Source organism: Staurois parvus, unplaced genomic scaffold, assembly GCF_062004578.1.
Source record: "Staurois parvus isolate SC_StPar_1 unplaced genomic scaffold, SC_StPar_1.0 ptg000357l, whole genome shotgun sequence".
NCBI classification, from domain to species: domain Eukaryota; kingdom Metazoa; phylum Chordata; class Amphibia; order Anura; family Ranidae; genus Staurois; species Staurois parvus.
In genome coordinates, this window is record NW_028318153.1 from 2,029,965 (window position 1) to 2,057,790 (window position 27,826).

The 27,826-nt window shown below is 40.3% G+C and overlaps 1 protein-coding gene across 1 annotated transcript in view; it reads left to right on the forward strand.

Moving 5' to 3' along the window:
• Positions 1 to 27,826, forward strand: part of USH2A (usherin) — a 1,035,348-nt gene that overhangs the window by 647,122 nt on the left and 360,400 nt on the right. The window contains exons 42-45 of the mRNA XM_089684798.1: positions 5,164 to 5,286; positions 8,901 to 9,064; positions 11,830 to 12,039; positions 23,008 to 23,210. Coding sequence (XP_089540924.1) covers positions 5,164 to 5,286; positions 8,901 to 9,064; positions 11,830 to 12,039; positions 23,008 to 23,210 — 700 coding nt within the window. The remainder of the gene's footprint in view (positions 1 to 5,163; positions 5,287 to 8,900; positions 9,065 to 11,829; positions 12,040 to 23,007; positions 23,211 to 27,826) is intronic.

Below are 27,826 nucleotides of genomic sequence, written 5' to 3' on the forward strand. Positions count from 1 at the left end.
CTATGAGGATCATGGTAATATGTATCCTTTTAATGGACACATAGATTGAAGGGGATATCTAGGTAAATTAGATGTTTCCCCATACTTAATATTATAGTATAAACAACAACAATGAAGTATACTAGGTATATGAGCTATATAATTTTATAACAATTTTTGAAATAAATATCAAAAGTAGTTGCTCATATTTAACTGAAGTTGAATATTTTGAGCTTTGTCTTGTTGTTCAGACCACAAACTTCTAAGAGGTCAGAGCCGGGCACAAAATATGTGGTTCCTCCCAGGATCGAACTAGATACTGAAAGCTGTATTTGATAATGCCAATAGTGGACTTTTATAAGTTTCAAAGTGGATGTGATGTATGTATTTCCTTCAATGTGCGGATCATGTCTGCTGGAGAGGCAAATGGCACCCATTGTGTGGTCCCCAACATTCTTCTCAACTGCGCAAGCGCGAATGCACCATGCGCATTGATGTCACATCCGGCCCCAGAATGACGCACTTCCGGAGACTAAACAGGCGCCAAGTTGGAGACTGCCGCCAACACGAAAATAATGTGGACTGCGCATAAAGTGCATGAGAGGAAGGGGGAATAGAGAACTTACCCCACTGCTCTACAAGGCACAAATATAGGTCCTCCACCATGATGGGGACCCTTGAAGAGAAGTTCTGACTTCCACCAAGCACCCATAAACTGATTGGTGTGTAGTGAACCAAGAGGTTCAGTGGGTCAGTCTAAAAACCAGGCAACTAGTATTTTCAGAAGGAAGTAAATGAGGTTGCATCCATTTGGTTGTCCTCCATGTGTTTGTGGTGAGGAATGCTTAGTAAAGATGGTTGTACAGTTCCGCAATTTGTTTAAAGGCTTTATTGGTTAGGATGGTGATATGCAGCCAATGCGTTTTTGGAGATATGGGTTTTCCTTTCTTCAGGGCTGTAGAGAAGTCTTAAATTGGTAAAATGTACGACACCTCTTCAACAGGTGAAAGGAAGAATCTTCACTCTCTTATCTCATGACCCGTGGGTGAACAAACTGCGCAAGTGAGAAACAAGCTATTCAATACACCAGGAAGTGTCAAATTGTAGTGGTGCAAAGTTTTAAATTTCAATTTGCTTATGTAGCACTACTGCCTAAGGAGCTACTGGATTTTTTGGGTCCACCTATTCCTGCACAGCTAGGCAACGTGCATTTTCAGCGCAGACACATAGTCAGAAATCCAGTCAATGGGCTTGTTTTTGTTGTTTTATTGAGGGGAAAACATCTTGGATAGGGATAATTATTATAAGATGTCCAACAAGACTTGGTGAAACAACTTGAGGACAACTTCCTACGCAATGTACAAGAAAAATAAATCCTGGACATTACTCCCACTGGAGTGGTATCAGTCCCTTTAAGGATTAGTAGCAATTTTACTTTAAGGAGCACTAGGTCCCCTAGAATGAACTCTCAAAGCCCAAGTTAGCAATACCACCAGCCCACCTACTTGCTTTGAAGAGTGTCGAAGAGCAAGGGATTTAGGTAGCTGTGATACTGTCCTAATGAAAGCATGCTGGATATTGCATCTGGCAGCCTTCTCCTTTGTAGGCCCTGGGGTTGTAGAGGTATCTTCACTGTCCCTTGTATCCTGCTGCTATGGATGAAACTGCTTCCAGACCTTTCGCTCTGCTAGTCTTCACAGGTCAGGCAGCCTGTCCCCTTCTTTAGACTGCAGGGTAGTGGAGATCCCTCTCTCCAGCTTCCTTTCCTGGAGGCAGAACCCCCCTGCATCAGGGTCCCCTCCCAGGCCTCACAATCCTCAACACTCCATCTTCCACCCAGTCACCAAACTCCCTTGCTGGCTAGGCTCTTTCATATATATAGGCCCATCTCACGACACTGCCAGCTCTCTTGCCTGGGATTGGTCAGACTCCCAGAAATATGCAGACCTCCACTTTTTTGCCTCCACCCACTAGCTTCTAGAATCTTCTGGAAGCTTCTAGAACCAGGAGGAGGTTCCAGAGTCCTGACCCCTAGAGCCCTCCAGCCTTACCTAAAGTTACAATTCCCCAGACTTACAACTCTACTGTGAGTCATTACATTTTCCTAACTCTAACTGCACACTAAAGGGTGTTACACATTTTAGTTTTCAAAAATAGAAATGACAAAGCAATGTAGACCACATGACCTCCCAACATTAGGAGGGTGTCATACAAAAGTCGTCAAGAGACAATAGAACCGATGTCAGATAACATATCCATAAAACAATTACCAAAAATGTAATGTACTAATTTAGCTTTATTGGTGAGATGACCCCCCACCCCCAATACTTCATTTGAGGGGCCTAATGGTGTTGGGTGCAAAGTTTTTACACACTGCTGCTGTATGTTTTACACCCCCCATCATTATTGCTTTAAGTGGCTATTAGATTTTTAACCTCCCTGGCGGTATTCCCGAGTGTAGCTCGGGGTAAAGTTTCAGTACCAAAAAGCGTCCCTTTTGGTCAAAAGCGGTTTTAGACCAGCTAGAGAACAGCGATAGTAAATCAGAACCACTTGCAGAATTGAGTGATAATGATTTGTGGGGAAATTCATCATCAGACACTGAAAACAATTCTGCGACTGAGCTCAGCGATGTGCAAACTTGGCGCTATATTTCAAATTTCAGTGTTTTTGGTTTGATTATATTATTGAATTAAATTTATTATTATTATTATGATTTTGTGTTTCACGTTTTATCCTACCCGGGATGTTTACTAGACTCTTGTTCGGACAGATTTCAGTGAGTTATTCCTAAAAATTACAGGCCTACAATAAAAAAAATACATATTTCCATGCAAAAAAATGTACCGCTTTCAGCACAAAAATATGGACATAATCAGGCTGCTAGGGAGGTTAATAAATATAAACTGGTTACATGGAACATAACAGAATTGTGTTTAGCAATACTGCTGTTTGGAGACTCTCTCCATATCAATAAATATGCATGGCTGGGCAATGCGTGTGCATATTTATATAACAGTAATTTCCTAAAAAAAATTGATTGGCACTAGGTCCATCTAAAGCAGTGTTTCTCAGCCAGAGTGATGCAGCATCCTGGGTGCCTTTTGGGTTCCCCTGGGTTGCCGTGAGCATGAGACCCAGTTTGTCCTGGATTGGGAATGGATGAGAACGTGATCCAAGGAGTGACTTTGATGTGATGGGGGGACTCTGACTATGCGATGGGGTTACTCTGACAATTTGTGGAAGACCTCTGAAGTATAGAGGGACTTTGATGTGATGGGGCAACTCTGATGTGTAGGAGGACTTCAATGTGAAGACGGGACTCTAACGTGAAGTGGACAAAGTCATCTGGTTTGTGTGACGTAACATGTAGGGAGGAGGAGACAGTGATGTCACAGCGCTAACAAGGAAGTGAGGAAAGATTACACAAGGATGCCAATAAATGCTCTATCCCTTAAGGGGGCAATGTACAGCTTTTTCCTGTAGTGCCCCAGTTATAGTGCACAGAGTTTGTAAGTGCAAGTTTAACTATTTTATTAATAAATACACAAGTCTTTGCAGAGAGCACTATGGGGTTTATTTACTAAAGCTGGCTCACCTAGAATCTCGTGCAGCTGTGCATGGTAGCCAATCAACTACTAACCTCAGCTTTTTCAATTAAGCTTTAGCAATAAGACCTGGAAGCTGATTGGTTTTTCTGCAGAAATGTACAAGATTCTGAGTGAACCAGCTTTAATAAATAAACCCCTATGGGTATCTTATCTTTTTGAGTCACTGTGGAGCACTGTGAGACCCTTCTAAGAGCTTACCTGTGGGAAGACCACTTAACCCCAGGTTCACACCTAAGCATTTTCTGCAGCGTTTTGTGTTTTGCAGAAATGCAGTACAGTCCATTTAACATGATTTCCTATGGTACATGTTCACACCTGCTTTCATCCAGTGCCTTTTTTGGAAAGGGACTTTTTTGAGCGCAAAAAATTGCATTTTTGGTTTTATAGGTTTCAATGAAAATGCTGCAGAAAAGCATGTGTTGTGCTTTTTTGCTGCGTTTTTGCCACATTTTTGATGTGCTTTTGATGATTTTTTTTATGCGTTTTGCATTTTAAATCTGCCTAGCATCAAGAAAATGTTTTTTTAAAAATGAAAGAAACCCTGCAAAATGCATCAAAAATGCGTAAAAAAACACAACTTAAAACACAATTCAGAAACGGCTCAAATGCAACCTGCATAGGTGTGAACCTAGCCTAAAGGGGCAAGAGCATATGACCTATAATTTAGGTCTATGAAGAAGTAGAGAGTATTGGAATGCTGGTGGAGAAGCATGAAAACACAGGTTGTGTTTGTCACTTGGTATTGGAGAATTGGTCACCTGGTGATAGAACATAGAGGCACAGTATAGGAAGTAATTAGCAGAATATAGCAACAGACATATGAGAAGCAGTTGTTTGCACAAATATTTTCCAGCATGATGGACATTTGTGTGATTTAATGATTTGTACATATGTAATAGTAAGGTCACAGTGGTAAATAATATAAGAACACACATTATACACTGAAATGTATTTGATTTTAATGTGAAGGGAAGGGGGCTCTGATGTGATGGGGTGACCTCTGTTGTAAAGGGGGGGGGGCATCTGATTTAAAGTTAATTTCATCAGGTGAGCTGTGTGCATGGTCCCAAGCTTAGACTTCCCATTGATAAGTAAAGTTTAATTTTTTTTACATTTTAGACTGGAGTGCCTCGATATTTTGCATACTTTTAAAGGGTGCTGAGACTGAAAAAAGAGAAAAGCTAATGTAATGTCTATGGACAGCAAAAAAAAAAAGATCAAGAATGATAAAAAAAAAATTTAGCAATAATTTATTTTTATTATCGCAGATAAAAATAAAACATAATCTGCAGGCATATAGAGGAAATGTTTGAGTTATAAGCTTGCTTTTAATAGCATACTGGTTGATGCCATTTTTCCCGATAAAACCCTCTTGGAGATGTCATGTGTTAATGTATTTCTTGTGAAAAAAAAAAGACATTTTTTTTTCAGTAGCAAAATAAGTTTGGAACCCTCAACATGTTTATCTGAGCAATTTTGCAGCTGTAAAAACAAAATAATGTTTGAAAACCCCGTTTTTGTTTAATAATATTAGTGGAGATAATCCGTGTGCTTTGCTTGTCTTTTGTGTTAGATTTGAACTCTTGAGACGCACAATCCTGCAACCACTTGCATCAAATCCCCCTAAAGATTTAAATCTGTGGCAGAATATTTACTCAGGAACTCGGTGGTTCTATGAAGATAAGGGTCTTAGCAGGTAAGATTACAAAACGGTGAAAAAAAAAAACAAGTGCTGGCATTTTTAATAGAGAGTATAAACAGCGGCGAGCACAATTTTATAGCAGCTTTGTGTACATCACGGCGTTGTGAAATGGAACATGTGAAATTTATCTTCTCTTCAGCTAAAAGAAAAATGTATTTGGGTTTTGATGGCTTCTACTTTGACGGAAATTCTAAAAGCACTGCTACATGAGCGACATTTGATTCTGTGTAACCCCAAAATTGATGTTTCCCTGCTGCTTATTATGTAAAAATCTTTACTACTATTTAAAGTGCACCTGTCAGTGCTAAAAGTTAGTAACGTAGTATACTGGTCAGGGGCGGACTGACAACTTATGGTGCCCCCGGGCAATAGGGGATCATGGGGCCCCTGTGTCCTTGCCCAAACTCAAAAAAGCCTATGAAAAAGGGACCAGGGGCATCTCATGGGGCCCCCTACTGAGCCCGGGCCCTCGGGCAGTGCACGAGTTTCCAAATGGTCAGTCCGCCCCTGATACTGGTACTTAATGAGGACCTGTACTATGGAAACTTTGCCCAAAAATAAGGCAAGCAGAGGGCAGAAGATTAGTCACCAGTTAGGTTGAGGTTCAGGTTCTCTGCTACCATGGGTTCTAGGTGAATCCAGTTGGTTTGAGATAGCAATCCCAGTGAATTTATGTGCCAAGAAATTTTTTTTACCATAATTCACTACATGGTCTTTCAACTATGGGGTCCTTCTGGACAACCCAACCCCCCTCACTCTATAAAAGGAGGGGAGCCATAAAGCAACCATAGTGTCACTGTATTGGAAGCTGATGTAGGGAAGGGTAAGGAAAGCTGAAAAACGGAACTTTATTTGTGACTGTATGTCTTTGAGCAATTAACACTTATGCTGCTGCCTTTTTTGTTTAATTGTTTTTTGTTTGTTTTTTTTGTGGTTGATTTGAGGTCAGCGGTCATCTTTCGCTTCTGTTCCATTAATACCATTTAAAAAAAAAAAAAAAAAAAAAAAATATATATATATATATATATATATATATAGATAGATAGATAGATAGATAGATAGATAGATATATGCCAAATTCTGACCCTACCATCTGAATTTCGCAGCTGAATTAGTCTGCCCAGTCTCCTCTGACATCAACGAGGTATTTTAGTCCCAACACAACTGACACTCACTGGATATTTTCTTTTTTTTGGACCATTCTTTGTAAACCCTGGAGACGGTTGCGCGTAAAAATCCCGGTAAATCAGCAGTTTTTGAAATACTCCTCCTGTCTGGAACCAACAACCATGCCATGTTCAAAGTCACTTAAATCTCCTTTCTTCCCCATTCTGATGCTCAGTTTGAACTTCAAAGAGTCATCTTCACCACGTCTAGATGCCTAAATGCATTGAGCTGCTGCCATATGATTGGCTGATTAGCAATTTGTGTTACCAAGCAATTGAACAAGTGTACGTAATAAAGTGGCCGGTGAGTGTATATGTGGGGCAGCACAGTGGCTAAATGGTTAGCACTTCCGCCTGGCAGTACTAGGGTCGTTGGTTCGAATCCCAGCCACGGCATCACCTGCCTGGAGTTTGCATGTTCTCCCTGTGACTGCGTGGGTTTCCTCCGGGCACTCCGGTTTCCTCCCACACTCCAAAGACATGCTGGTAGGTTATATAAGAAAGGGCGCAGCGCTAAAATACAACTAATGAACATACATAAAAAAATAATAACAATGTGCCAAGAACTGTGCATGTGAAGCAAAAAAAGTCCTTAGGAAATCAATGGTGACTTAAAACACGTGCGTCTTCCAGTGATCAGAGTAGTAGAATTATGCACTCACCAGATGCATAATTCAAATATGCATATAGATGGTATCCCGATATCCAAGCAAAGCAAGTCTTAGGTGGATAGGGTCATCATCCGGATACATCAATGCGTCCAAGTTCCTCCTCATGGATCGTGTGTTTCCACACTAGAACACCCCTCAGCTGTCCCCTAGGTGACTCTGCAAGTGAAGGACTCAGCAGGGTCCCAAGAAAGAAAGCCTGCGGGCTCTGGCCGCCATCCTGAGCTCTGTCCGGGAACACGCAGCTCTCTACAATCCGGAGAGTGGTTCGGCAGGTGGCCGGCACAACTCCAGCATCCCCCGGGGCTCTCTCCCCGGCCACTGCCCTGCGTCCTCCCAGCTATAGCGAACCAACAGCGGACACACACAGCCAACGGCTCCGGATCGCTCCTTCTCCGCCCGGACTCCTCTCTACTGGATACGGGGACACACGAGCACGGCTTCACATGCACAGTTCTTGGCACATTGTTATTATTTTTTTATGTATGTTCATTAGTTGTATTTTAGCGCTGCGCCCTTTCTTATATGTCTTTTTATTAAGTCTTTTGGTACTTATTGGCGCATAGCAGCTTTTTTATCTAGCGCTCACTTTCCAATTTTTTCATGCTGGTAGGTTAATTGGCTCCTGTCTAAATTGGCCCTGGTATGTGTATGTATGAATGTAAGTTAGGGACCTTAGACTGTACACCCCTTGAGGGTTAGGGACTGATGTGAATGTACAATATATATGTAAAGCGCTGCGTAAATTGACACGCTATATAAGTACCTGAAATAAATAAATATAAATATATTTATATGTATTATATATATATTAATATGTAAATATATATATATTAATATGTATTATATACACCCTCCTAGTGCTGAGCTTGTGAACACACAGGATCAGCACCATGGACAGCACTTACAAGCGAACCATTAAGCATCCACTGTTTAAAACAGTGGGGTTGATTTACTAAAAGCAAATAGACTTTGCACTTTTCAAAGCATAGTTGCACTCTGCAAGTGCAGTTGCTCCAGAGCTTAGTAAATGAGGTACAGCTTTACTTTGCAAAGAATACCCAATCACGTGCAGGGTAAATAAAAAAAAACAGCTTTTTGCTTGCCTGTGATTAGATGATGGAAGTCTGCTCATTTACTAATCTCTGGAGCAACTGCTCTTGCAGAGTGCAAAGTGCACAGTCTATTTGCCTTTAGTAAATCAACCCCAGTGTTTTAAAATGGCGAAGTCAGTAATCCCCATTTAGTTGTTCCAGGTCTGACAAAGCTCGTGTCAATGGGCATCGTTCTTCTGAGAATGACATGCATTAGAAACGCATCTCAAACTCAGGTGAACAAAATGCCATTGTCTTTAACAGAATAGTACATATGACAGTTCAGAGGCTACGTTTGACCTGTCTTGTATTGCACTGCATTTTCCTTTTGAATGGAAAATGCAACATTTGACAAGAATCCCCATTGGCATGAACTCAGAAAGCATAGAAGACAGCCAGGCAGCTAGCATTTTCATAAGGTGGTCCACGAAGTGAATTCTTTTCTTGCATGAGTTTTTGGGTTTTTTTAAGAAAATTTAACAGCTTGCTATGTAGCCCTCTGTGGAGATATGACTGGCATAGCTAGCAATGGTATCACAGTTTAAAAAGATAAATGTGCCTGGAAGTTATTTTAAAATGTTGCCAACTTTACATTATATGCTAAATGAATCCTTTATTGTTCATATTGTGCTTAGGGCAAACCTATCCTGAATGCAATCTTATATTGTCTTCATTTTCAGGTACACTTCTTATGAATACAGGCTTGTCGTACATAATGTGGTAGGATATGCATTTAGTTCTGATGTAATTGGGATGACCCTTCCTGGTCCTCCTATAAGAGGAAGTCATTTTACTGCTCAGGCTGTTAACCATACTGCCATAGAAGCATCATGGAGCCAACCCAGTAAGTATTCATTGTTCCATTTACAAATATGTATGCATGTGTGTGTATATCTGTGTGCGTACTGAGGGCAATTTACTAAACCAAAAAAAACACCTGCATCACCAACCCAAATAAGAATAGCATAGTGATCGCTATTCCTAGATCTATCTGATCTTTTATTGATGTTTAAGGCATGCTATTTTAGTGTGCATATTGAACATTCAGAAAATGCCGCTTTTATTCATTCTGTTCTATAAAAGTTCACTAACTCATGAGACATTTATTAAAACAATAAAATAAAAAATTTGGACCACTTTGCTAGTCGGTGAGTTGTGCATGTACCAAGCAAAGCGCTGGTATAAAAAACACTTATATTGTGCTACTGGAGCAAAAAAAAACAAAACAAGATGTGTATGGATATTTATCTTTAGAAACCTCCATTGCAAACACCAGTTCATGGAACCTGGCACTCTGCCTGGTGTGTGAACTTATGCACATTTAGACTTAATTTACACTAGTGGTCGGGGAGCGGCAAACATAGGTAGTGAAGCCATGGTTTTATCAACCCCTTTAAAGCAGAAGAAGAGCTCTTTTGACCCTATTACTCCTATGGATCAAGGATCACATGGATCACAGTTTTCAACTGACATTGGGCTAACGGCTGTCAGCTGATGTCACTCAGCCAGTCCAGGCTCTGGAAAGATCTCAGTTTTATAGTTGGCAACCACCCAGATGCCTGACTGTCAGCTGGCTCAGCCTCTCAGCATGTCGCTGTGACCCCGGGAGGGACAGGGCAGAGAGCCAGTGACTGTCATCAGCTCTCTGCTTTCTGAATATCAAGAACAGAGTAATCAGTGGTCTTTGATCACTCAGTTCTTGGTCTTGGAGGCAGCAGGGGACAGATGCAGCATCAGACTGATGCTGCATCCACCTAAGTTAGTATGATTGTTTGTTAGTTTACATTCCCGAACTTCTCTTTTAAGCTGCAGAGGTAGCTAGATAGGGTTGTACACATGCCACGGGCAAAAATTATACTTCCTGTCATGTTTGGTGGGCAGTACCACCTTGGAACATGAACCACTCAAGTTACTCGGGGCAACACCGCAAACACTTGTGGTTTTGGTGCAGTATTACCCTTCAAAAAGCCAGTCCAGCTGCCAAAAAAAGGCATTCAGGGGCCTCATCCTGATTTGAGGATACAACCAATGTGCATGTGCATATAATGTCTATATGCTTTTGTTCTCATTTCATGTTTTCTGTTGTCATTAAACTTTTTTCTTCATTTTTTCTGCATTTAAGAGAGGACAGAGAGATTTAATCATCATAACAATGTGTGTTCATGATTTATACACCATGTGGACCATATGTGGACACCCATCTAAATGATGGCGTTCAGGTGTTATCAGTGAAGGGTTCTGTTAATGCTACAACATACAAAGACATTTTAAACAATGGTTCACTTCCAACTCTGTGGCCACAGTCTGGAGAAGGTCATTTGTTCCAGTTTGACTTTGTCCCTGTGTACAAAGTCTGCTCCATAAAGACATGGTTGGATGAGTTTGGTGTGGAGGAACTCAAGTGGCTTTCACAGAGTCCTGACCTCAACCCTACTGAACACCTTTGGGATGAATTAGACCACTGATTGTGTCTTCTCATCCAACATCAGGACCTGACCTCACAAATGCTCTTTTGGCTAAATAGATACAATTTCCAAAAGGCACACAATTTTGTTGAATGCCTCTCTGGAAGAGTGGATGGTGTTGTAGTTGCAAAGGACAACTTCATATTATTGTCCATGGCTTTGGAATGGGATGTCCCACAAGCTCATACAGGTGTGATGGCAAGGTGTCTGCAAAATTGGTTGTGCTTTGCTGATCTTTTCCCACTACTGATCTACTGACCTGGGTCGGTCTGTCTTAAAACAATTGACTCTCTGCAGCCTCTAATAGTGAGATGGTAAATTGTATGTTGACTTTACATTGTATAAATCAGCTTGCATGCAAAGTAGAAGTAAAGCAAAAATCATTATAACTTGGTAATGCTGATATGTGACCTATTGATTGAGTGAAGTGCACATTTTAATGATAGGTCCTCTTTAAACTGGGCTGGAGCACAGCTGAACTCAAACTCAAAAGTTTTACCACTAAGAAGCCCTTGAAATAATTTGTAGGTTTTGGGTAACCCTTGCTAAAACTAATTCATTGGAGGTTAGTGGGACAATGTCCCTTACATCGAGGTAGTGAAGAGAATGACCCCCTCACAATGGTGATCAGAATGCAACCCTTACAGATAGCTAAAAAGATCATTATCGCCTCCAAGGAGCATTGGACCCAGAACCAGACAGGCAACACTAATGGGAGGTTAATCAGCCACAGCTCAAGGAAACCCTAGCAACCTCTTTGGGAACCCTAGCATTCCTCAAACTTACCAGCTAGCCTGCACACAAACCAAATTGACCCTGTCTAACAAATCACGTTAAGACAGAGGTTTTCATTGCACATATTTGAAAATATATGTGGAAGCTGCAGTGCCCACAGAAAGGCTCCTCTGTATACTGCAGTTTTAACTCTATATTAGGATATAGCCTTTTGTCAGTAAGCAGAATTGAGACTCCCTAGGAAAGTAATTGTTACCTGTGAAAATTGTAGTATCAGGATAAAGTATTCATATAGTACATAAATGGAAACAACAAAACATGGATGAAACAACCTAGATAGTGGCTACTGTGACCAGATTATGTTTTTCTGGAGTTGTTGTTTTGTTGTAAGAAATACATTCTCTTCCAGCTGTACAGGATTTACAAGGTGATGTAGATCATTACACGCTGATACTGAGCTCGCCCAGGTATAACAAGACACTAACGTTCCCAGCAGATGTGAAGAACGTGGTAATTGGCGGCCTGTACCCACACACCAAGCATCAGCTCTATCTTGAAGTCTCCAACGGACTCCATAGTGTAGGCAGCAGCTGGGTGCACGTGACAACGCCGGATGGAGGTTTGTACCGACAACCACTTTTCCAGCTCTGAGAACTAAATGGATTGATTTTGCAAGGTTGAAATCAGTCAGCCTTGGATTTTTAAAATGCCTTTTCATTAAATGAGAGAGAGGGGAAAAAAGGTTTAAATGGTCTAAAATGTATCGTTGACTTGAGAAGGAAGATCAATAAGAGGCCCACAGAGACAAGAGCATACCGCTATGATCGCGAATATTTGCCTTATCTGAACTCACTCTCCCATGTCTTGCTGTTTATAAAAAGGTGCAAGAGAAATTCCAAAGCTTTTCTGTCAATCTTTTTAATTTCATTATATATATGTGCATATAAATAGTATATACATACTGTATGATATATGTAATATATATATATTGTGAAATCATATTTTGTTATACCGTGTTCAGATAGAGTGGGAGTGAAGGTATCAGTTCCCTTCCCTGATTCCTGGGCTAGTTCTGGGGTAGTAATGATAAACTGTTCATTAATGCTGGTCATACATGGATCGAATTTTGTCCATTTCCTGCTGAGCAGGCTGAAATTTATTTTGCGGGTGGGCCTATTGGCACCACCCGGGGTTTGAAAATTGTTTTAAGGCCTTATTCAATGGGGTTTATGTACTAAAGCTGGAGAGTGCAAAATCAGGCTCAATTTTGCATAGGAACCAATCAGCTTCTAACCTCAGCTTGTTCAATTAGGCTCCATGTACACGGGACCTTTGGAAAACACTTCTGAACGATAGAAACTGACTGCTGGAAAATGTAGGTTAAAAAAGTCTGTTTAGCCGCGTTTGCATACTGCATTTATGTGCGTTTGCATTTAGAAGCGTTTTTTAAAGATAACATCAGGAGACCTTCCAAAATGCACTGAAAAACAGTAAAAAATTTACTATTTCAGACATTTTAAGAGAAATAGAGAGCAGAAGCAGAGAGAGCAGTATGTGTTGAGATGACCTGTCTTTTCTGGTTGTATTCACTATGGATCCCATCATGAGCATAATGCGGCACGTTCTACCATTTTTTCCTTCACACAAAACCTGAAACTGACTGCACTGGTGTACCGGGTCCATTTGAATACATGGAAAATGCTTTACATGCATTTCTGATGATGAAAATAGGCTCTGGACAGCATTTGGATATGGAACAGTTAAAAAATGCTTCTAAACGCAAACGCTTGTAAACGCGGTTAGCCACATTTACATGCGTTTACAAGCATTTGGCATTTGAAACGCTGATAAAATCTACTCCTGAACGCAAGTTTGGTGTGTTCAAAAAAATGACTGTAAACTCAACTGCCTGTAAATGACTGTAAACGACACAGTGTACATGGACACATAGGAAAACATTAGGGAGAGTTCAGGGGCTGCTGAAAAAAATGCAGAAAAATTCCTAAACGTGAGTTTATCAGCTGCAGTGTACATGGAGCCTTAGGCTTTGGCAATAAAACCTGGAAGCTGATTAGTTTCTATGCAGAAGTGAGCCTGATTTTGCACTCTCCAGTTTTAGTAAATAAACCCCACTATGTCCCTCCTGAATTCAGAACACAGAAAAAGTAATCCGGACCATTTAAGCAACTTTTATGCTCCACAGATGACTTTTTTCCCTGTTTAGATGCTCCTGCTTTAAAGTGGGTTTGGGCTATTTTACACACATTCACATGCTTTTAGCCATGATAAGGGCTTTTTTACACCAGGTGTTGTTGAACACGTTTTTAAACGCAGTACAAACTCATATGCAGGAAAAATTAATGTATTTCAATGAGCCTAGTTTACACTATTGTTGCATTTTCATGTGCATTTAAAAAAAAGTACAGCATGCTGATTTTATTTTGCATGTAAACCAGAATCCATGTGAACACACTGCAAATTTATGAAAATGCAACTCAGTAAAATTACAAATAATGCCTAAAAAACCCACTGCAAATGCACCAAAAACGCAATAAAAATGCATGTAAATGCACATATGGAACTGCACACTGAACACAAGGATTGTGGTATAAATGAACACTTAGGGCCCATTCATACCAGATGCAGTAGGATGCATTTTTGACAGCACTCCAACTGCATAGACAGTTCATAATCAAGGTTTTCCTATAGGCATAGTTCACAATCGTGCAGTGCAGTGAGAAAAAGTACAGCAAGCTGCATTTTTTCACTGCAAATGCACAGAAACGTGAGCATGTATATATATGAAAAAGATAAAAGCCGAAAGAAGAACAAAGATGGAAGTGACCGCAAAGGATATGATTTCTTAGGAAATGTGCACTGCAAATGCGCATAAAAAACACACATCAAATGCAAATCACTGCACGTGCAAAAATGCGTAATAAACACGCAGGTTCTGTTGTGAATGGGCCCTTAGAACAGCTAATTGGATCCTGGTTGCACAGAATTCTATTTTCTCTAAGCGCAGCTAAATTGAACACACCTAAACACAGGCATAACACACAGTATAAAAAATCATCACATGCATTTATATGCCCTTAAAAATGTCCTCTAATTTTTTTATAAAAGCAGGTTTCAGAGTGTGGACTAAATCTGCAGCTTTTATTAAAATAATTCCCATTGATGCCATTATACTAGTTGTCAGCAGGACAGGTTGTAGGGATAAATTATTAGCTACACGGCTCAAAACGACTTTCATGCGTCCACCCGCCGCAGGTGCCAGGCCCACTGTCAGGTCTATCACTTTCCTGCAGCCATGAGAAAACAGAAGTCCAGACCACACACAACTCTTTAGTTTCAATAAACCTATTGACACCACTGCAGGGCCATTTTTGCATCATTACTTTCACTGGACATGACTTCTCCTCTGACCATGAGCCACAGATAGCAGTAAAATCACTTTTTATCAATAAAGCAAGGAAGGGTTTTATGACTCTTGGCTTTTCACCATTGTCTCCACACTTCCTATCCTGGTAACAGATAATCACTGGAACAGAAAGTGAGGGGAAATTGCCCCAGTGGGGCAGTAAACAGGTGAGGGACAGGACTTGGAAGGTGTCTGGTTGGGTCAAAAGAAGATCGTGGAGTAGAGAGATCTCCAGAGGATTGCACTGGAAAAAATAGGCACGCCAGATAATAGTTATTTTGGCAAATTTAAGAGTTTTAGATTATTTGTGGGTCCATGTGAAAAGTAGAAGGCACGTAGACTTCAATCCATAGGGTCCAAATCCTACGAAATTCGAACATGGTGTTGTTCTATACGTTATACGTCTCATAAAATGTAACCTTAGAAACCAGAGTTTTAACCTCCGGATAGGGTACTGCCACACCCAGGCTAAGAGTTTGCATATATTAAAAATTAAATAAGTTGATTCCTCAAGCGATGTTGTAAATTTTTGCAAATATTGGGCACTCAGGTCAATTTGCTCATCTTCCACTGTAATTTATATTCACTGCCCCTTTAAATCTAAACACATATGGCACAGTCTATCTCATTTTTTTGACTTGATAAAAACTCATTATAAACACTATAATATCATTACCTCCCAAGCAAGTGTTCCAGGTCATTAAAATCCTCTTAAAGGAAGGCCTTTAATTTCCACCTTGATACCAAAGGTTACCACCTTCTTTTTTTGTTTTGTTTATTAAAAAAAAAAAGAAAGAAATAATATATTACCCAGTGACAAGATGGGGCAATATTTTTGCATAGCTATTCCCGCCATCCCTGAATAACGGTGTAGTTAAGGCACAGGAAATTTTATTTCTAAATTAGATGATGATATTAACTACTGTGTGATAATCAACATTCTAGATCATTTACCTAACGATAATGCCACACTATTGCTTGATGTAATTTACAGGGTGATCTCTATAATGTTCTTTAGGTCAAACGCAATTCCACTCCGCTATTATAGAGATGGAGCTATTACCCGTGCAAACTTAATTTCAATTGGGCCGAACTTTATCAATAAAGGGGCTGCTGGTTATGGTGGAAGTACAAGCAAATTAAAAAATGTTTTATTCTAGCTATACAATCTGTGAAATATTGCTATATGTGTTTTTAAAGAGCAACTGTGGTTAAAAATGAAAGGGGAATATGTTTCACATCTTTAAAGTGGACCTTAGTCCGGGGCTTAACTATAAATCATGCTGCCCCATAGCAAAATTTTAATAAAACAAAATTGAAGAAGAATTGCAGCAGCAACAGTAATGACCATTAAAATTAGAGATGAGCGAATTATTCAAAAATTCGATTCGGCTGATTCGCCGAATTTGCGGAATAAATTTGATTCGATGCGAATTTATTCGCTGCGAATTTAACTTATTAAAAGGGTTTCTAGGCTTCAGAGAGCCTTTATATTAGTGCAGAACACTGTACCTTTAATTTAAATGCCCTTGGAGTCTGCTGGGGAAGAGAAATAATACTGTCAGTCAGTATGACATGCAGATGAGTGCCGTCGATCTTAGAATCACCGCACACTTCACTCATTTGGGCAGTCACGGGGCACGACGAAGAAGATGAAGAAGAAGAAGAAGAAGAAGAATGAAAAGAAGAAGAATGAAAAGAAGAAGAAGAAGAATGAAAAGAAGAATGAAAAGAAGAAGAAGAAGAATGAAAAGAAGAAGAAGAAGAATGAAAAGAAGAATGAGAAGAAGAATGAAAAGAAGAATGAAAAGAAGAATGAGAAGAATGAAAAGAAGAAGAAGAAGAATGAAAAGAAGAAGAAGAAGAATGAAAAGAAGAAGAAGAAGAATGAAAAGAAGAATGAAAAGAAGAATGAAAAGAAGAAGAAGAAGAATGAAAAGAAGAAGAAAAAGAATGAAAAGAAGAAGAAGAAGAATGAAAAGAAGAAGAAGAAGAATGAAAAGAAGAATGAGAAGAAGAATGAAAAGAAGAATGAGAAGAATGAAAAGAAGAATGAAAAGAAGAAGAAGAAGAATGAAAAGAAGAAGAAGAAGAATGAAAAGAAGAAGAAGAATGAAAAGAAGAAGAAGAAGAATGAAAAGAAGAATGAGAAGAAGAATGAAAAGAAGAATGAAAAGAAGAATGAGAAGAATGAAAAGAAAAATGAAAAGAAGAAGAATGAAAAGAAGAAGAAGAAGAATGAAAAGAAGAAGAAGAAGAAGAATGAAAAGAAGAATGAAAAGAAGAATGAAAAGAAGAATGAAAAGAAGAAGAAGAAGAAGAATGAAAAGAAGAAGAAGAAGAATGAAAAGAAGAAGAAGAAGAATGAAAAGAAGAAGAAGAATGAAAAGAAGAAGAAGAAGAAGAATGAAAAGAAGAAGAAGAGGAAGAAGAAGAAGAAGAAGAAGAAGAATGAAAAGAAGAAGAAGAAGAAGAATGAAAAGAAGAAGAAGAATGAAAAGAAGAAGAATTCCAGTACAGCAAAAAGTGTATCTGCAGAGAGCTCCGCTATTTCTGACAGTTCTCTGACAGTTCCTTCACATTTACAGCGGTTGAAACATTGTATCTATTTGTTTCCGAATAAAAACATCTGTATCCTAAATGGAAACAAATAGATACAATGTTTCAACCGCTGTAAATGTGAAGGAACTGTCAGAGAACTGTCAGAAATAGCGGAGCTCTCTGCAGGGACACTTTTTGCCGGCTGTAGAAGGGATGAAAATCGGCCGATCGGGAAAAATTCGATTCGTGCATCCGAAGTTTGCTAATTTTCGGATTCGGTGCGAATCGAATTTTTCCTAATATTCAAAACGAATTCCACTTCGCCAAGTTTGATTCGCTCATCTCTAATTATAATATCCTAAAAATATATAACCACAGCGCTATTACTCTAATAATCATTATCCCTAAAAATCAATAGCAATGCAAATAAAGTGATAAATATACAATAAGAAGAGTATGAATGGTACATATAAAGTGATGCTAGTGTTTTTAAATTGATATAACATAATAACCCCATAACAATCCATGTAATTGAATTGATGTATATTAAAAAGCTAATGTCTTAAAGTGTAACTGAAGGCAAAACATTTTTTTTTTAATTTTTGATAGTGTAAACAACAAAAAATAGAAACGGCGGACTTTTAAGGCATCCACACAGTTTTATATAAAAAACAAATTATTATATTAATGTACATATGAATAACCACTTACCACCCTGGCCAACTCTGAGAGACATTTCTCTCATACATGTAAAAATCATAATTTGTTTGCTACAAAATAACTTATACCCCCCAGACATTATATATGTAAGTAGAGGCCCTAGAGAATAAAATGGTGGGTGTTGCAATTTTGTATGTCACACGGTAGTTAATTAATTTTAAATATTTTAGTGCACACAAACACAATATAATACCCGAATTTTGGTAAAATGTAAAAGATGATGTCACGCAGAGTAAATCAATACCAAACGTGTCACTCTTCAAAATTGCCCGTGTAATGGCACACTTTAAAAGCCTTTACAGGTTACCAGTTTAGAGAAGAGGTCTAGTACTAGAATTATTGCTCTTGTTCTGACATTCATGGCGATATGTGGGGCGATTGGCAATTACATATGCATGCGAAACATACAAATGAGTCTGTATTTGTGTGTGAGCATAGGGGGACAGGTGCACTTTACTTTTTTTTTAATGTAAATTTACTTTTTTAACACTATACCACTATTTTTTTAATCAACTTTATTGCTACCACAAGGGATAAGTAATATCCCTTGTGATAGCATGGGCCATGACAGGTCCTCTCCGTGCTCCCTGCGCAGATATGCCACAGGGCTTTAGATCCCGAGAGAGTCCCGTGTCACAGCTGCATGTGGACTGGTTTCCTTCGACCATATACGCATACACAGGGTTTCTCACATATGTGCAAAGGCTGCTATGAGGGAAGCCCCAAACCTTCCCCAGCTTTGCAAATCTGTGAAAAATCACCTGCGCATACACAGGTGTGCCGCCAGGCTCTGCCAGGCCAGCTGCTCCTGCGCCATAATGACAATGCTGGAGGGGCAGGGTGGAGCCACCTGAGAGGTGGACTGAAAATATGCTTTAACTTAATGGTCAAAGCCAGCCTGAATACACAAATCCTCCTATTCCTACTTCCTACATGAGTCGAGCCTTCACCCCTAAGTGGATATCACATATAACTCTAAAGCGTAATAGAAGTGTGCAAAGTACACAAATATTCTCAGTGCAAACCTTTACAAAACCAGCTTAAAGCAATACTAAACCCAAAACCAAAAATGTAATATATTGCACCTTGCCAATCATTAGATGTGGTGGCGGCGTGGCTGTTGAAACCTAGGTTTTGAGAGACAAGGCATACTTTATATATGAATCTCAGAACTTTCACTCTAAGAATATTTATTTATTTTTTACATTTTGGGGAAGATCTATATCTTGGAGCCCCCCTTCCAGTTTATAAGTCCCCCCCGCAAAATCCTTATATCCATTTTAGGGTACAAGATGCAGAGATGAGGCCCTTGACCCCTCATTTTGTCAACAAAGTGCTTTGAAATGGTGTGAGTGGGGGGTTGCTGCCCCTTAAAGGATGGTACCATCCCTTTGTTGAAGAATATGGCCTGGTCTGGTTCAAAAGGGGAATACCTTCCCTTTACTCACCACCCATGTATTTTATGAATTTTTATAGATGGACCCAATGGCAATTTTTGTTTATCCAATGTGTTTTATCTCTTTAAAAAAAAAAAAAGCTTGTGGTTCCCTCTTAGGCCTCGTGCACAAAGGATATTTTTGCAGCCATTTTTAGGGGCAGGCATTTTTTTTCCAAACGACCCTCCATATATTATCCTATGTGCCCATGCACAAATAGACTTTTAGAAGATTTTAGTGACAGGGTCTTTTAAGAGCTGTAAAAAAAACTCACTGCCAGTGCGTCCAGGAGCAGCAGAGTTTTGGCAGAAAAAAAAAGCTTGACGCTGCTAAATGTGCCTAAATGCGTCTAAACACTAGGCATGTTCAGTGCTTGAGAATTACTTCATTTCAATGGCCAGATTAACCACTTGCCCTCATGAGGATTTACCCCTCTTCCTGACCTGGCCATTGTTTGCGATACAGTGCAGCGTTACTTTAACTAACAACTGCGCGGTCATGCAACGTTGTACATAAATGAAATTGATGTCCTTTTTTTCCACAAATAGAGCTTTCTTTTGGTGGTATTTGATCACCTGTGTGTGTGTTTTTTTGTGCTATAGACAATAGATAATTTTGAAAAAAATAACTTTTTGCTATTAAACGTGTCCAATAAAAAAATTTTAAAAATAAAATTTCGTCATATATTTTGGCCAAAATGTATTTTGCTACATGTCTTTGCTAAAAAAAATACCCATACGTGTAAATTAATTGGTTTACATGAAAGTTATAGTGTTTACAAACGGCGGTATATATACTGGAATTTTTTTTTTTACTAGTAATGGTCGTAATCAGCGACTTATAGTGGGACTGCGGTAGGCATTCTGACACTGGACGGGAACTGACTAACTGCCACTGACATCCCCAGTAACACAGTGATCAGTGCTAATAAAAAGCACTGACACTGTACTAATGACACTGGGCAGGAAGGGGTTAACATCTTGGGCGATCAAAGGGTTAACTGTGTGCAGTGTGTGTGTTTTACATAGTGTGTGTTTTATTATGTAAACATGCTGCTTTATATTAGTCTGCTGTGCAGAGCAATACAAAGCAGCCTGTTTGTGCTGACAGGAGAGAGATCTGTATTGCTTACATACAGTACATACAGACTTCTCCCATGTTAGCTCATTGAGTCCCGGCTGAGAATCGGCAGCTGGGACTCGGTGATTGACATGCCGAGGAGACAATAGTGGCGTGGCATTTTCGCATCCCCACCACCCTGTAGCAGTACTTCTGCTATAGGGTGGTCGGGAAGCGGTTAAATGAAGCCCATTAAATGACAGATCCCCAGCCACTGTTTGTAAACAAAAAAAGTTACTTTTAATCTCCCTGGCGGTATTCCCGAGTGTAGCTCGGGGTAAATTTTCAGTACCACAAGCGGTAACCCCGAGCTACACTCGGGCTTACCATGCGGCGCTGCTCAACGATCCCTCGATCACTTACCTTGTCCTGCGCTCCCGCGATGTCCTCCTGCAGTGTCCCCGGGAATGTAATCTGGCGGATGCCGGCATCTGTCATCTGGATTCTGTCCCCTGCGAGCGTCGGGACGTACGGGGGACGGAACGGTGGGAAATTTGAAAATGACAAAAAGTGACATTCACTAAAATCACTAAAATCGCATAGTAAAGCATTACTGTATCAAAGCATTTCACATACATTTTGTCCCGAGTGCTTTGTCCTGCGCCCTGCCTGCATTTTTACTGTTCTTTCTGCCTGGAAACTGAGAAACGTCCATGGCGTCCAAAAAGCGTCCCTTTAGGTCAAAAGCGGTTTTAGACCAGATAGAGAACAGCAATAGTAAATCAGAACCACTTGCAGAATTGAGTGATAATGATTCGTGGGGAAATTCGTCATCAGACACTGAAAACGATTTTGCGACTTTGCTCAGTGATGTGCGAACTTGGCGCTATATTTCAAATTTCAGTGTTTTTGGTTTGATTATATTACTGAATTAAATTTATTATTATTATATTATTATTTTTTATGATTATTTATTAAATTATAATTTATGATTTCGTGTTTCAAGTTTTATCATGCCCGGGATGTTTACTAGACTCTTGTTTGGACAGATTTCAGTGAGATATTCCTAAACATTACAGGCCTACAATATAAAACGCCAAATTTCCATGCAAAATAATGGTACCGCTTTCAGCACCAAAAATCTGAAATAATCATACCGCCAGGGAGGTTAAAGGATTATATCCCACTGCTTCCTAATTTCACATGCAGGTTTATGGTGTCCTCAAAGCATATTATTTAAAGGATTTCTGTATTTTTAGTGTTGCTTTTGCGTTGAAATACTCTCTCCCTGCTATTTTCTAAATTAATTTTGTTTTGCATTGGTACATGACCCCATGGCACTGCATGGCAAAAGCTTGAAGGTGAAGAAGAGGCTGCTCATTTAGTAACATGTTACAACTTAAATATGGGTGTACATGTAACATGTTACTAAAGGTGAACTTATCCTTTAAAGGAGGCCAGAAAAAAAAAACATGATTTTGCGCCTTTAGACTTCAGTTGGGATCAGTGCTATGTTTGGGATTAGCGAACCTCCCGCTAGGTTTGTCAAACTTCCAATGGCTGAGATATGCTCTGTTCACCCATCACTAATGAAAACAATGGAATATGCTGTAGGATCACCAGGCATTATATATGAAAGCTGCAGAAAGATGGCTTTTAAAATAAAAAAAAAAATAAAAAAAAAAAAAAATATATATATATATATATATATATATATATATAGACCAGTGCAAAGACGTCACGGCATACAGTATCATGGACATGTCCAGAGGGTGGGTCCATGACAGATTGGTTACAGAAGAAGTGAATAACTGATGCTTACAATCATTAAATCTGGAAGAACTGGAGCGCATTTAGGGGTTGGAAACAAGTACTACGGGGGACAGGATCTAGGATTAAAGGTGAGTATTGCACCAAAAGCTGCTTTATTTACATTATCTTTAATTGACTTTAAGCTATATAAGATTTGGCACATTTAATTAAAATACTTTTTTGTGTGAGTGTTAATATTTTAAGAACCTATTTTTTGGGTATTGTGTGTTATTGTGCTCCCTCATTAGCAGGGTATTAGAGTGATAGAACAGCAGTGTTCCCCTCTCTCTCAATACTATGGAGCCTTTGGGTCAGGTCTGACTTGCTGTACAATTCCACTGGTCAAACATTACAGCAGGTCAGTGCAGTGTTGGTAATAGAAAACATTTTTACCAATAGCTCTTGCAGTTTCTTACTGAGAACATAATGGCCCAATTTAAACATCAGCGCTGGCTGTGACTGCTTCATTGCAAAACAGCAAAGAGCGCTTTCTTTAGTTTTTTTTTTCTTTTTTCATAATACTCATCTGCATTTGGTTAAAGAAGGTCTTTCACGCAGACAGCAGGAGTACTCTGTGTTTTTGCATTAATTCTAGAGCCTGAAGGCATGCTCCCTCCAGAGGTTGTGGCAATCAACAGTACAGCTGTACAAGTCATCTGGACACCCCCTTTAAATCCAAATGGTGTTGTCACAGAATATTCCATCTATGTGAATGATAAAGCCTACAGGACGGATAAGAATACACCCCATCCTTTCATAGTGGACAATCTGGCTCCATATATCGTGTACGCCATACAGGTTAGTTGATAATGTTTAATCTATTCTCCTCTACATGTTATACACACATGTATTTGTATAGTTATATATAGAGTAGATATACCTACACACATATATTGATGTATACACTGTACATATATATATATACACACAGTGCTGTGAAAAAGTATTTGCCCCTTCCTGTTTTTTTATATTTTTTATTTTGCATATTTGTCACACTTAAATCATTCCAAATTTTAATAATACACAAAGATAACCCAAGTAAATACAAAATGCAGTTTTTAAATAATGATGTCATTTATTAAGGGAAAAAAGCTGTCAAAACCTTCCTGGCTCTATGTGAAAAAGTAATTGCCCCCCCCCTCCCTCTTGCAAATTATGACTGAACCATGATTAACCACATTTTTTTGGAAGCTGAGTTAAATTTCACTTGCCACACCAAGACCTAGTTACTGCCAGACATTTTGAATCAAGAAATCACAGAAGCTGTCTGACAAAGTGAAGCATGCTAAAAGATCTAAAAAAGCAACACATCATGCCGCGATCTAAAGAAATTCAAGAACAGATGAGAAAAGCAATTGACATATATCAGTTTGGAAAGGGTTACAAAGTCATTTTTAAGGCTAAAAGCGAACCACAGTGAGAGCCATTATCCACAAATCGAGAAAACTTGGAACAGTAGTGAACCTTCATAGAAGTGGACAGCCTACCAAAACGACTCCAAAAGCACAATGACGACTCATCCAGGAGGTTATAAAAGAACCCAGAACAACATCTAAAGTTAAGGTAAATGTTTATGATTCAACAATGAGAAAGAGAATGGGGAAAAAATGGCATCCTTGGGAAAGCAAAGGCTACTACTGACCAAAGAGAACACAATGGCTGTTTCACATTTGCCAAAAAACATCTTGATTATCCCCAAGACTTTTGGGCAAATATTCTGTGGACTGATGAGACAAAAGTTGAACTTTTTGTGCGTCCCGTTACATCTGGCAAAAACTAACACGGCATTTAATAAATAGAACATCATACCAAAAGTAAAACATGGTGGTGGCAGTGTGATGGTCTGGGGCTGCTTTGCAGCTTTATGACCTGGACGACTTATCATAATTGATGCAACCATGAATTCTGCACTCTACCTGAAAATCTTGAAGGAGAATGTCTGGCCAACAGTTTGTGACCTCAAGCTCACTTGTGCTTGGGTTATGCAGCAGGACAATGACCTGAAACACGTCAGCAAGACCACCTCTGAATGGCTCTAAATAAAAAATAAAATTAAGGTTTGGAGTGGCCTAGTTAAAGTTAAGTACTCGGTATCCATTTTTAGCATCCCTACTCTTTCTCACGCCTGCAGTTCAGGCTAGATTAACCAATAAAGTGACACTTAACAATTTTAAAAAAATGTATTCTGTTCTTGTATTCTTATCTCCTAGATTGTAAGCTCTAACGAGCAGGGTCCTCTGCTTCCTCTTGTACCAAAATGTATTGTAACTGTAATGTCTACCTTCATTTTGTAAAGTGCTGAGCAAACTGTTGGCGCTATATAAATCCTATATAATAATAATAAGCTCCCTCCAATTTCCACATGTATTAATTAGAGATGAGCGAATCGAACATGGCGAAGTGGAATTCGTTTCGAAGATCAGGAAAAATTCGATTCGCGCCGAATCCGAAAATTAGCAAACTTCGGATGCACGAATCGAATTTTCCCAAAAATGGCGGCGACATGTGTGGCGACGGAGCGGGGATCTCTGGGAAGGCGCGCAGACAAGGCGCGCTGACCCATAATGCATTCATTCATGACATGTGATCGCATTAGCCAATCAGCAGCCAGCCAGCCAGCACTGTGTAATGGTGGAGCTATAAATTGCGGCCATCTTAGAATTCTCCATTAGCCTCCGGTCATTCAAGAGAGACAGACCGCTCTGTATTAGGGACAGAGTTAGGGCCACAGAGACTTTAGGGCCACAGAATCGTTACGTAGGGACACAGAATCGTTACTTAGGGACACAGAATCGTTACTCAGGGACACAGAATTGTTACTCAGGGACACAGAATTGTTACTCAGGGACACAGAATCATTACTCAGGGACAGACACAGAATCGTTACTCAGGGACACAGAATTGTTACTGAGGGACACAGAATCGTTACTCAGGGACACAGAATTGTTACTCAGGGACACAGAATCGTTACTCAGGGACACAGAATTGTTACTCAGGGACACAGAATTGTTACTCAGGGACAGACACAGAATTGTTACTCAGGGACACAGAATTGTTACTCAGGAACACAGAATTGTTACTGAGGGACACAGAATCGTTACTCAGGGACACAGAATTGTTACTCAGGGACACAGAATTGTTACTCAGGGACAGACACAGAATTGTTACTCAGGGACACAGAATTGTTACTCAGGGAAACAGAATTGTTACTGAGGGACACAGAATCGTTACTTAGGGACACAGAATTGTTACTCAGGGACACAGAATTGTTACTGAGGGACACAGAATCGTTACTCAGGGACAAAGAATCGTTACTCAGGGACAGAGAATCGTTACTCAGGGACACAGAATCGTTACTCAGGGACACAGAATTGTTACTCAGGGACACAGAATCGTTACTGAGGGACACAGAATCGTTACTGAGGGACATAGAATTGTTACTCAGGGACACAGAATTGTTACTGAGGGACACAGAATCGTTACTGAGGGACACAGAATTGTTACTCAGGGACACAGAATTGTTACTCAGGGACACAGAATTGTTACTCAGGGACAGACACAGAATTGTTACTCAGGGACACAGAATTGTTACTCAGGGACACAGAATTGTTACTGAGGGACACAGAATCGTTACTGAGGGACACAGAATTGTTACTCAGGGACACAGAATTGTTACTCAGGGACAGACACAGAATTGTTACTCAAGGACACAGAATTGTTACTCAGGGACACAGAATTGTTACTGAGGGACACAGAATCGTTACTCAGGGACACAGAATTGTTACTCAGGGACACAGAATTGTTACTCAGGGACAGACACAGAATTGTTACTCAGGGACACAGAATTGTTACTGAGGGACACAGAATTGTTACTCAGGGACACAGAATCGTTACTGAGGGACACAGAATCGTTACTGAGGGACACAGAATTGTTACTCAGGGACACAGAATTGTTACTCAGGGACACAGAATCGTTACTGAGGGACACAGAATCGTTACTGAGGGACACAGAATTGTTACTCAGGGACACAGAATTGTTACTCAGGGACACAGAATTGTTATTCAGGGACACAGAATCGTTACTGAGGGACACAGAATCGTTACTCAGGGACACAGAATTGTTACTCAGGAACACAGAATTGTTACTCAGGGACACAGAATTGTTACTCAGGGACACAGAATCGTTACTGAGGGACACAGAATCGTTACTCAGGGACACAGAATTGTTACTCAGGGACACAGAATCGTTACTCAGGGACACAGAATCGTTACTGAGGGACACAGAATCGTTACTGAGGGACACAGAATCGTTACTCAGGGACACAGAATCGTTACTCAGGGACACAGAATCGTTACTGAGGGACACAGAATCGTTACTGAGGGACACAGAATTGTTACTCAGGGACACAGAATTGTTACTCAGGGACACAGAATCGTTACTGAGGGACACAGAATCGTTACTCAGGGACACAGAATTGTTACTCAGGGACACAGAATTGTTACTCAGAGACACAGAATCGTTACTGAGGGACACAGAATCGTTACTGAGGGACACAGAATTGTTACTCAGGGACACAGAATTGTTACTCAGGGACACAGAATTGTTAATGAGGGACACAGAATTGTTACTCAGGGACACAGAATTGTTACTCAGGGACACAGAATCGTTACTCAGGGACACAGAATCGTTACTCAGGGACACAGAATCGTTGAATTAAAGAGTATGTCAGACAACACGCAGAGGAGTGGCAGAGAAGGCAATGTTTCAGGAGCGAGCAGACGTGGCAGCAGAGGAAGGGGTCGAGGCAGCACTAGTCGCAGCCAGAGGCCAGTGCTCCCGGTGTCATCCAGCGGTCGTGTCTCCACCGACAACCCTGCCATCATCGATTGGTTGGCTCGGTCGTCTTCCTCTTCCCAGGTCACCTCTGACACCTACAGCCAACGGTCGGTGGGTACGTCAGACACAACTGTTAGTTGGCATGGCCCGGGAGCAAGCCCACTGAAATCACGTGTCCTCTACCTGCCCCTGTCCTTTGGTGTTCCCTCACCAAGCGAAGTATCGCATGCTGTGGGCTCAGCCCCACTGTACAGTGAGGAAGAGCTAACAGAGGGCGGTCAGGAACGGGGGGAGACATCCGCCTCTTCAGCAGCCAGGCGAAGAAGTACTGGCGAGGAGAGTGGCTCGGTAGCCGGTCTAGAGACAGGTCTGTCTCCTGACCCACACGCAGCCGAGGGGGCTAGTAGTCAGGCGGAGACCCTAATTGATGATGATGAGGCTGATCGCACTTGGCAGCCTCGTCATCATCAGGCTATTGCTTCCGCATCATCAGGAGAAGAGGGTGCCAGCTTGGCAGCGAGCAAAACAGTCGGTGGGTTGCCCAGGAGGCAGCAGGGTCGCAGCAGTGTCAGTGGAG